Source organism: Anomaloglossus baeobatrachus, chromosome 4, assembly GCF_048569485.1.
Source record: "Anomaloglossus baeobatrachus isolate aAnoBae1 chromosome 4, aAnoBae1.hap1, whole genome shotgun sequence".
NCBI classification, from domain to species: domain Eukaryota; kingdom Metazoa; phylum Chordata; class Amphibia; order Anura; family Aromobatidae; genus Anomaloglossus; species Anomaloglossus baeobatrachus.
In genome coordinates this window covers 479,747,685-479,759,045 of record NC_134356.1, presented here as the reverse complement: position 1 = coordinate 479,759,045, position 11,361 = coordinate 479,747,685, and the positions used below count along the sequence as shown (strand labels likewise).

At 54.8% G+C, this 11,361-nt stretch overlaps 1 protein-coding gene across 1 annotated transcript in view; it reads left to right on the top strand.

Annotated features, from left to right (window-relative positions):
- Positions 1 to 1,852: 1,852 nt before the first annotated feature.
- POLR2M (RNA polymerase II subunit M) overlaps positions 1,853 to 11,361 on the top strand; it is a 47,931-nt gene continuing 38,422 nt past the window's right edge. Inside the window, exons 1-2 of the mRNA XM_075345732.1 lie at positions 1,853 to 2,036; positions 8,555 to 9,088. Of these exons, the coding sequence (XP_075201847.1) occupies positions 1,927 to 2,036; positions 8,555 to 9,088 (644 nt within the window). The 5' untranslated portion in view covers positions 1,853 to 1,926. The remainder of the gene's footprint in view (positions 2,037 to 8,554; positions 9,089 to 11,361) is intronic.

The window sequence follows — 11,361 nt, the reverse complement described above, 5'->3', positions numbered from 1 at the left end:
TGGATTTAGGTCTACGCCCTGCAGTCCCGGATTTGGGTCTACGCCCCGCAGTCCCGGATTTGGGTCTACGCCCTGCAGTCCTGGATTTGGGTCTACGCCCTGCAGTCCTGGATTTGGGTCTACGCCCCGCAGTCCTGGATTTAGGTCTACGCCCTGCAGTCCTAGATTTGGGTCTACGCCCCGCAGTCCCGGATTTGAGTCTACGCCCTGCAGTCCTGGATTTGGGTCTACGCCCTGCAGTCCTGGATTTGGGTCTACGCCCTGCAGTCCTGGATTTGGGTCTGTGTTCTGCGGTCCTAGATTTGGGTCTACGCCCTGCAGTCCCGGATTTGGGTCTACGCCCTGCAGTCCCGGATTTGGGTCTGTGTTCTGCGGTCCTAGATTTGGGTCTACGCCCTGCAGTCCTGGATTTGGGTCTACGCCCTGCAGTCCTGGATTTGGGTCTACGCCCTGCAGTCCCGGATTTGGCTCTGTGTTCTGCGGTCCTAGATTTGGGTCTACGCCCTGCAGTCCTGGATTTGGGTCTACGCCCTGCAGTCCTGGATTTGGGTCTACGCCCTGCAGTCCCGGATTTGGGTCTACGCCCTGCAGTCCCGGATTTGGGTCTGTGTTCTGCGGTCCTAGATTTGGGTCTACGCCCCGCAGTCCTGGATTTAGGTCTACGCCCTGCAGTCCCGGATTTGGGTCTACGCCCCGCAGTCCCGGATTTGGGTCTACGCCCTGCAGTCCTGGATTTGGGTCTACGCCCTGCAGTCCTGGATTTGGGTCTACGCCCCGCAGTCCTGGATTTAGGTCTACGCCCTGCAGTCCTAGATTTGGGTCTACGCCCCGCAGTCCCGGATTTGGGTCTACGCCCTGCAGTCCTGGATTTGGGTCTACGCCCTGCAGTCCTGGATTTGGGTCTACGCCCTGCAGTCCTGGATTTGGGTCTGTGTTCTGCGGTCCTAGATTTGGGTCTACGCCCTGCAGTCCCGGATTTGGGTCTACGCCCTGCAGTCCCGGATTTGGGTCTGTGTTCTGCGGTCCTAGATTTGGGTCTACGCCCTGCAGTCCTGGATTTGGGTCTACGCCCTGCAGTCCCGGATTTAGGTCTACGCCCTGCAGTCCTAGATTTGGGTCTACGCCCTGCAGTCCTGGATTTGGGTCTACGCCCTGCAGTCCTGGATTTGGGTCTACGCCCTGCAGTCCTGGATTTGGGTCTGTGTTCTGCAGTCCTGGATTTGGGTCTACGCCCTGCAGTCCCGGATTTGGGTCTACGCCCTGCAGTCCTAGATTTGGGTCTACGCCCCGCAGTCCCGGATTTGGGTCTACGCCCCGCAGTCCTGGATTTAGGTCTACGCCCTGCAGTCCCGGATTTGGGTCTACGCCCTGCAGTCCCGGATTTGGGTCTGTGTTCTGCGGTCCTAGATTTGGGTCTAGGCTCTGGGGTCCCAGACTTGAGTCTACGTGAGGGTGGCTTGGATGTGAAAGCCACATTTTCTCACTCTTTAGCCTCTGTAATATTTGTGATTTATGCCAAAAAGCAGCAAAAAAAAGCGGAAAGGACTGCAATCACAGTGAATAATACCGCATCTGCACTGCACATGTATCTAGAAAGGTTTGGGGTAACATTATACTGGGCCTGTGGTGACAGACCTCCAGGCACACGCAGCACCTTGGGCCTGAATATTTGGTTCGTGTCCACAAACGCACTTTTGTGTCCCTCCCTTTTGAATTCCCCCAATGCCCCTTTTCCACAGTTGCCATGTCCGCAGAGAAGCCATCAATGCGCCTAAAATGACGTCACAGAAAGCGGCCGGAAGTCAGGCGCAACAAGGTGTCTCAGGTCACGTGACACAGTCAGTCACGTGAGGGTGACGTCACGCGGGTCCCTCGGAGAATGGGCGTGCACGGCTGTGGAAACCCTTCACTACTCCGGAGGTTGGCATGGCTGCCCCGGTAGATGGAGGCGGGGCCGCCGGTGGTGAGCTGCGCGGGAGGAGTTCACGGGAACTCGCCGAGATCCTGGAGCGACAGGAGAAGCTGCTGAGTAACAAGTATGAGGTCTCCAGAGCGACTAATGGGGACAGAAAGTGTAAACAGTGCAGGGGGCACAGCGAGTAATGGGGGCAGGAGGTGTGTACAGTGCAGGGGGCACAGCGAGTAATGGGGGCAGGAGGTGTGTACAGTGCAGGGGGCACAGCGAGTAATGGGGGCAGGAGATGTGTACAGTGCAGGGGGCACAGCGAGTAATGGGGGCAGGAGGTGTGTACAGTGCAGGGGGCACAGCGAGTAATGGGGGCAGGAGGTGTGTATAGTGCAGGGGGCACAGCGAGTAATGGGGGCAGGAGGTGTGTACAGTGCAGGGGCACAGCGAGTAATGGGGGCAGGAGGTGTGTATAGTGCAGGGGGCACAGCGAGTAATGGGGGCAGGAGGTGTGTACAGTGCAGGGGCACAGCGAGTAATGGGGGCAGGAGGTGTGTATAGTGCAGGGGGCACAGCGAGTAATGGGGGCAGGAGGTGTGTGCAGTGCAGGGGGCACAGCGAGTAATGGGGGCAGGAGGTGTGTACAGTGCAGGGGCACAGCGAGTAATGGGGGCAGGAGATGTGTACAGTGCAGGGGGCACAGCGAGTAATGGGGGCAGGAGGTGTGTATAGTGCAGGGGGCACAGCGAGTAATGGGGGCAGGAGGTGTGTATAGTGCAGGGGGCACAGCGAGTAATGGGGGCAGGAGGTGTGTATAGTGCAGGGGCACAGCGAGTAATGGGGGCAGGAGGTGTGTATAGTGCAGGGGGCACAGCGAGTAATGGGGGCAGGAGGTGTGTGCAGTGCAGGGGGCACAGCGAGTAATGGGGGCAGGAGGTGTGTACAGTGCAGGGGGCACAGCGAGTAATGGGGGCAGCAGGTGTGTACAGTGCAGGGGGCACAGCGAGTAATGGGGGCAGGAGGTGTGTACAGTGCAGGGGGCACAGCGAGTAATGGGGGCAGGAGGTGTGTATAGTGCAGGGGCACAGCGAGTAATGGGGGCAGGAGGTGTGTATAGTGCAGGGGCACAGCGAGTAATGGGGGCAGGAGGTGTGTACAGTGCAGGGGGCACAGCGAGTAATGGGGTCAGGAGGGTGTGTACAGTACCGGGGGCACAGCGAGTAATGGGGGCAGGAGGTGTGTATAGTGCAGGGGACACAGCGAGTAATGGGGACAGAAAGTGTAAACAGTGCAGGGGGCACAGCGAGTTATGGGGGCAGGAGGTGTGTATAGTGCAGGGGCACAGCGAGTAATGGGGGCAGGAGGTGTGTATAGTGCAGGGGGCACAGCGAGTAATGGGGGCAGGAGGTGTGTACAGTGCAGGGGGCACAGCGAGTAATGGGGGCAGGAGGTGTGTACAGTGCAGGGGGCACAGCGAGTAATGGGGGCAGGAGGTGTGTACAGTGCAGGGGGCACCGAGTAATGGGGGCAGGAGGTGTGTACAGTGCAGGGGACACAGCGAGTAATGGGGGCAGGAGGTGTGTATAGTGCAGGGGGCACAGCGAGTAATGGGGGCAGGACGTGTGTATAGTGCAGGGATCACAGCAAGTAATGGGGGCAGGAGGTGTGTATAGTGCAGGGGACACAGCGAGTAATGGGGGCAGGAGGTGTGTACAGTGCAGGGGACACAGCGAGTAATGGGGGCAGGAGATGTGTACAGTGCAGGGGGCACAGCGACTAATGGGGGCAGGAGGTGTGTATAGTGCAGGGGGCACAGCAAGTAATGGGGGCAGGAGGGTGTGTACAGTGCAGGGGACACAGCGAGTAATGGGGGCAGGAGGGTGTGTACAGTGCAGGGGACACAGCGAGTAATGGGGGCAGGAGGTGTGTATAGTGCAGGGGGCACAGCGAGTAATGGGGGCAGGACGTGTGTATAGTGCAGGGATCACAGCAAGTAATGGGGGCAGGAGGTGTGTACAGTGCAGGGGGCACAGCGACTAATGGGGGCAGGAGGTGTGTATAGTGCAGGGGGAACAGCAAGTAATGGGGGCAGGAGGTGTGTACAGTGCAGGGGGCACAGCGACTAATGGGGGCAGGAGGTGTGTATAGTGCAGGGGGCACAGCAAGTAATGGGGGCAGGAGGTGTGTACAGTGCAGGGGACACAGTGAGTAATGGGGGCAGGAGGTGTGTACAGTGCAGGGGGCACAGCGAGTAATGGGGGCAGGAGGTGTGTACAGTGCAGGGGGCACAGCGAGTAATGGGGGCAGGAGGTGTGTACAGTGCAGGGGGCACAGCGAGTAATGGGGGCAGGACGTGTGTATAGTGCAGGGGACACAGCGAGTGATGGGGGCAGGACGTGTGTACAGTGCAGGGGGCACAGTGAGTGATGGGGGCAGGAGGTGTGTACAGTGCAGGGGGCACAGCGAGTAATGGGGGCAGGAGGTGTGTACAGTGCAGGGGGCACAGCGAGTAATCGGGGCAGGAGGTGTGTATAGTGCAGGGGGCACAGCGAGTAATGGGGGCAGGAGGTGTGTATAGTGCAGGGGCACAGTGAGTAATGGGGGCAGGAGGTGTGTACAGTGCAGGGGGCACAGCGAGTGATGGGGCAGGAGGTGTGTATAGTGCAGGGGGCACAGCGAGTAATGGGGGCAGGAGGTGTGTATAGTGCAGGGGGAACAGCAAGTAATGGGGGCAGGAGGTGTGTACAGTGCAGGGGGCACAGCGACTAATGGGGGCAGGAGGTGTGTATAGTGCAGGGGGCACAGCAAGTAATGGGGGCAGGAGGTGTGTACAGTGCAGGGGACACAGTGAGTAATGGGGGCAGGAGGTGTGTACAGTGCAGGGGGCACAGCGAGTAATGGGGGCAGGAGGTGTGTACAGTGCAGGGGGCACAGCGAGTAATGGGGGCAGGAGGTGTGTACAGTGCAGGGGGCACAGCGAGTAATGGGGGCAGGACGTGTGTATAGTGCAGGGGACACAGCGAGTGATGGGGGCAGGACGTGTGTACAGTGCAGGGGGCACAGTGAGTGATGGGGGCAGGAGGTGTGTACAGTGCAGGGGGCACAGCGAGTAATGGGGGCAGGAGGTGTGTACAGTGCAGGGGGCACAGCGAGTAATCGGGGCAGGAGGTGTGTATAGTGCAGGGGGCACAGCGAGTAATGGGGGCAGGAGGTGTGTACAGTGCAGGGGACACAGCGAGTGATGGGGCAGGAGGTGTGTATAGTGCAGGGGGCACAGCGAGTGATGGGGGCAGGAGGTGTGTATAGTGCAGGGGACACAGCGAGTGATGGGGCAGGAGGTGTGTATAGTGCAGGGGGCACAGCGAGTGATGGGGGCAGGAGGTGTGTATAGTGCAGGAGGCACAGCGAGTAATGGGGGCAGGAGGTGTGTACAGTGCAGGGGACACAGCGAGTAATGGGGGCAGGAGGTGTGTATAGTGCAGGGGGCACAGCGAGTAATGGGGGCAGGAGGTGTGTACAGTGCAGGGGACACAGCGAGTAATGGGGGCAGGAGGTGTGTATAGTGCAGGGGACACAGCGAGTAATGGGGGCAGGAGGTGTGTATAGTGCAGGGGTCACAGCGAGTAATGGGGGCAGGAGGGTGTGTACAGTGCAGGGGGCACAGCGAGTAATGGGGGCAGGAGGTGTGTATAGTGCAGGGGACACAGCGAGTAATGGGGGCAGGAGGTGTGTATAGTGCAGAGGCACAGCGAGTAATGGGGGCAGGAGGTGTGTACAGTGCAGGGGGCACAGCGAGTAATGGGGGCAGGAGGTGTGTACAGTGCAGGGGAAACAGCGAGTAATGGGGGCAGGACGTGTGTATAGTGCAGGGGGCACAGCGAGTAATGGGGGCAGGAGGTGTGTATAGTGCAGAGGCACAGCGAGTAATGGGGGCAGGAGGGTGTGTACAGTACCGGGGGCACAGCGAGTAATGGGGGCAGGAGGTGTGTACAGTGCAGGGGAAACAGCGAGTAATGGGGGCAGGACGTGTGTATAGTGCAGGGGGCACAGCGAGTAATGGGGGCAGGAGATGTGTATAGTGCAGGGGGCACAGCGAGTGATGGGGGCAGGAGGTGTGTATAGTGCAGGGGGCACAGCGAGTGATGGGGGCAGGAGGTGTGTATAGTGCAGGGGGCACAGCGAGTGATGGGGGCAGGAGGTGTGTACAGTGCAGGGGGCACAGCGAGTAATAGGGGCAGGAGGGGTGTATAGTGCAGGGGGCACAGTGAGTAATGGGGGCAGGAGGTGTGTACAGTGCAGGGGGCACAGACTGACCTAGCAAGTGAATATGGCAGCACCATATAGTGTCTCTGAACAGGGAGACGTCTTCACATCTACAGCAGTATTTGGATAATAAACAATAGAGGCGGTCAGGCTGCTTTCACACCTCCGTTTTTTCCTGTGCGGCACAATTCGGCACTTTGCAGGAAAAACGCAACCGTTTTTTTTTGCTGCTGGTTGCGGTTTTCCTGCATAGACTTTAATTAAATGCGGCAGATTTAGCCGATGCGGCGGCCGGATGGAACGTTGCCTGGCACGTTTTTTTTGTGCGGCAAAAAAAAACCGCATTGCGCCGCATCCGGCAGATACGACGCATTTTTCAATGCATGCCTATGGACGCCGGATGCGGCAAAAACCGCATCCGGCCGCCGCATGCGGCTTTTGCCACTGCGTATGCTCAGTAGCATGCCGCAAGCGGCAAAAACCGGACGGGCCGCATTTAAAAAACGTATGCAAAGGATGCGGCTTTTTCGCTGCATCCGTTGCATAGGTTTTAGAGCCGGACTGGCCGGGTCTGCACCTATCGGATGTGTGAAAGCAGCCTAAGGGGTGCACTTTTTTCACAGTCTATGGGTGACGGGGGCCACTATAATGTTTACTAGTGATGAGCGAGCACTGCCATGCTCTGGGGTTATGTACTTGTAACGAGCAGTCGGACGCTTAGATAGCCGCGACTCAAGCACCCGAGTATAATGGAAGTCAATGAGAAACATGAGCAGTGTTCCGGGTGCTTTTCTGTAAAAATGCTCGAGTGCCCTTTTGCCTTCCATTATACTCGGGAACTCGAGTCGCGGCTATCTAAGCGTCCGACTGCTCGTTACAAGTACATAACCCCAGAGCATGGTAGTGCTTGCTCATCACTAGTCTCTATTAAATGTACACGTGATAAGATTTTTCTGACCTCTCCATTAAAGGGAACCAATCACCAGGATTTTTGTATATAAGCTAAAGCCAGTGCTACACTGGCACTATCAGGCTGATTCTATACATACCTGTAGTGGACAGCTCGGATGTTTAGGTTTTGAAATCCAAGAAAGTAAAGTTTATAAAATGAGCAGCTTCTTGAGTGACAGTTGCACTAGAGCAGATCATATATTCATAGTTATCCCCTCCCCCTGTTAGAATTAGCATAAGTATAGCATAAGACAGATTGTTACATTACTGAGATGGGAAAAGATAGCTGGTGCTCATAAGAATCTATGGAGAGGCGGAGCCCTGGCTCTAACTCCTCTTCTATCTACAGATAATCTCAATAGAGTAAAGGTGGTGTCACACATAGCGACAACGACGTCGCTGTTAAGTCACCATTTTCTGTGACGTAGCAGCGACGTCCCGTCACTGTCGCTGTGTGTGACATCCGGCAACGACCTGGCCCCTGCTGTGAGGTCGCCGGTCATTGCTGAATGTCCTGCTTCATTTTTTGGACGTTGCTCTCCCGCTGTGAAGCACACATCGCTGTGTGTGACAGCAAGAGAGCGACGAACTGAAGCGAGCAGGGAGCCGGCGTCTGGCAGCCTGCGGTAAGCTGTAACCACGGTAAACATCGGGTAACCAAGAAGCCCTTTCCTTGGTTACCCGATATTTACCTTAGTTACTAGCGTCCGCCGCTCTCACGCTCCCTGCTCCCTGCATATGTAGCTGGGAGTACACATCGGGTAATTAACCCGGTGTGTACTCTGGCTAGGAGAGCAGGGAGCCGGCACTGGCAGCGTGAGAGCAGCGGACGCTAGTAACTAAGGTAAATATCGGGTAACCAAGAGAAGTGCTTTCCTTGGTTACCTGATATTTACCTTAGTTACGCTTCCACGCGTCGCTGTGGGCTGGTCACTGGTCGCTGGTAAGATCTGCCTGTTTGACAGCTCACCAGCGACCATGTAACGACGCAGCAGCGATCCTGATAAGGTCAGATCGCTGGTCGTGATCGCTGCTGCGTGTGACACCACCTTTACAACCACCATCTCCTATCTCAGTAATGACATAAGGCCACATTCAGAAATGACATAGTTACTGTGGATGAGATTTTATAAACCATTTACATGTAGAGGAATCAATTCTGGAAGGAAGAGCAAGCACATTGCTGATTTGTGAACCAAACTATGCTCATTATACACCAGCAAATTTTGACTGAATATTACCCCATCCCCTCAGTGTATTAGTCTGAAACTTACAGTATGTGAGACCTTTCCCTTAATGTTTTACACCAAAGCCCCCAATAAACTTGGGCTTTTGGAAATGTCTTAATTGTCACCTACAAACCTAAAGTCCTGGTGTACACAACTATTGGAACGCTTGGATTTGTTTGATTTGATCTGTTTTTACCTTTCTTAGGAAATTCATTGCAAAACTTCCAGACCGAGGGAAAAAGATTTCAGAATACGCTGAAAAAGTACGAGCGGCCATTGCAGAACAATCGAGACGGAAGAAAAACACCGATCTCCTTTCAGCATTCAAGGTACAATTTCAGGAACAACAATGTAACATGAAAGAGAATGCCGAAACTTCGGGAGAACGGAAGGAGAAGGTAACAGGACTGTCCCCCCTGTCTGTGACACTGGGTACAGAGGACGCATCCAGCCATGCTATGGTGAATGATGCCAAGCCTGCACATGGCCTGGACACACAGAGATCTCCTGCCTCTGATATGATCCATGAAGAGACCTGCAATAATGACTGTCACACACGTGAAGATTCAGCAGATGTTCTGGCCAATAGTCTGAAGATGATTGCTATTAAAGAAAGTGGGGAGAAGGTGACCAGCTCCTACCCAGGCACAAGTGGAGCCCAGAAATCTCATTATGTCGAAATTACAGAAAAAAGGTCCATGAGCCCAGTCCAAAGAAGGGGAAGATTCAGAACTAACAGGTATGAAGATGCTGGAGACATGTAATATTGCATTCTGGAAATTAAAGTACAAAGCCAACCATGAAAATATGGTTGTAAATAAGCTTTTAGTCCATTTTTGGCTTTGTCATTGCTTTCTGATTGATGGGAGTCAGGCATTACCTGAATGAGAACCCTGGGGCAGGTAGTTTTGGCATCAGTCCTGGTCCTGGCAGCTGGATCCCAAACTGATCAGAGAGTGATGGCAAATGCTAGTGATGAGGAAACCCTTGTAGCATGCAGGAGAGCCAGTCTGGAGTTACGCACTAACACCAGTTTACCCCACTAATAGAATTCACAAGCTCTGTAGAAGAACCGACTATTTTCTCTTCGGTGTTTCCCTCCATCAGTAACTTTAAATAAGGAGGAATTAAGAAAATAATTTTTAAGTAATTTTTGCTTACTACTGCGTTGCTTTTATTTTACGCCAAAGTGACCAAAGTGTTGCGTAATGTTATATAAATTGGGCTAATCTTTAACTCCTTCATCCCCCAGCGGTTTTCCGTTTTTCATTTTTGTTTTTTCCTCCCCTTTTTCCTCGAGCCATAACTTTTTTATTTTCTTTATCGTTCCTTATGGGAGACCCAAACCATGGGTGTATAGCTTCTGCCTCCGGAGGACACACAAAGTACTACACTCAAACGTGTAGCTCCTCCCTCCGGGCTATATACACCCCCTGGATGACAATCTACCCAGTTCAATGCTTTGTGTTTCAGGAGGTACACACACTTGCATTCTCTGATATTTTTTCATTTTTATTTTGATTTTCAAGATTTGGAAGAAAAGCGGGTCCAGTCTGGACTCCCGGCATGTCCCTTCACACCCCACTGTGTCGGCGGTGCTGTTAAGGTTGACTTTACAAGGCTGGAGCCTTCACATGCCGTGCTCCTTCACATCCTCTGAGAGGCTCTGGTTTGAAGTGGGAGCCGTCACGGTCCTCTCTGCTTGCAGGAGACCGGTCTCCATCCGCAGCCCTGTCTGGTTCCTGCTGGAAGGAGCGTTCACCCCCCCTCAGGGACTGGCCCTGCATCTCAAAAGCTAAGTATTGAGACGTTTTTCAGGGGCGCCGGGTACTTTTATTAGGGGGACAGTATGTGTTTTATCGTTACTGTAAATTCCGACCGGTTCTGGGCGTTTCCCCTGAGAACCGCGCCGAAGGTGCCTGCTCGTCGGCCGCATTTTAAAATCTAGGCCCCGGCTTCAGTTTGGGCCTAGTTTCGGTTTCGGCTTCTCTGCATGTCATGCATACAGGAGGCATAGCGTGGCGCCGCCCACCGCTCGGCCAGCAGAGGGGAGGGCACTCCTCTCTGGGGAGATGTTCCCTCCCCTGTATCTCTCTCTGCATCTCTCCCTGGCCCTCCGTTTTCCCGCTCTTGGCCTAATACCCGCCCCCCTCCTCCTTCCAGCGCCATTTTCTCAGCGTTCTTACACTGGACGGCGCTGGATGCTGCAGCTGCTGCTTTTTAGGAGGGCTGACGCTTCACTTGGGCTTTGAGCTGTGGAATCCGGAGGGCACACAGAGCGGTCTGGTAAGCCACAACCTCTGGTTGTGGGCTTTTTATTACACTCTCAGGACATTCTACAGGAGTGTTTTCTTGCTGCAGAGCTTCCACCTCAGCAGCATGTCTGTCACCCGGAGCAAGGCTGCAAACATGTACGCTATATGCACTGCATGTAAGCTCATTCTGCCAGAGCCAAGCACATACCCACATTGTGATGCCTGTGCTAATATGGTTGTGTCTCAGCCTGGAGCCTCCTCAGGGGTCCCTCCGGCTGCTCCGGCCCCGGTGGCTGAACCCCCGGCTTGGGTAGCATCCTTTTCACAAGCTATTTCCCAGTCTTTTGCCGACTCCATGGGGCAGCTGTCCCGGACACTGCTGACCATGCATCAGCCCCCTTCTCAGGGTGCTTCTGCTGCTCCTAGCTCTGCAGAGCTCTCAGAGCATGTCCTAGGACCCCGTCCCCCTAAACGGAGACGCAGGGACCCTTCTCCTTCCTCTTCCCACGGCTCTGATTCACGTGCCGAGGTACAGGGCGAGGAGGATTCGTTTACTGTGGGCTCAGACGCTACCTCTATGTACCCCATTGACTTGTCTGAGGGTGATGCGGATGTTAGTGACTTGATTGCGTCCATTAACTCCGTACTGAACCTCAACCCACCAGAGTCAGAGGAACAAGCCTCTCTGGTAGAGATGCACCAGTTTACCTCACCTAAGAAAGCTAGGAGTATGTTTTTAACCACTCCAGCTTTCAGA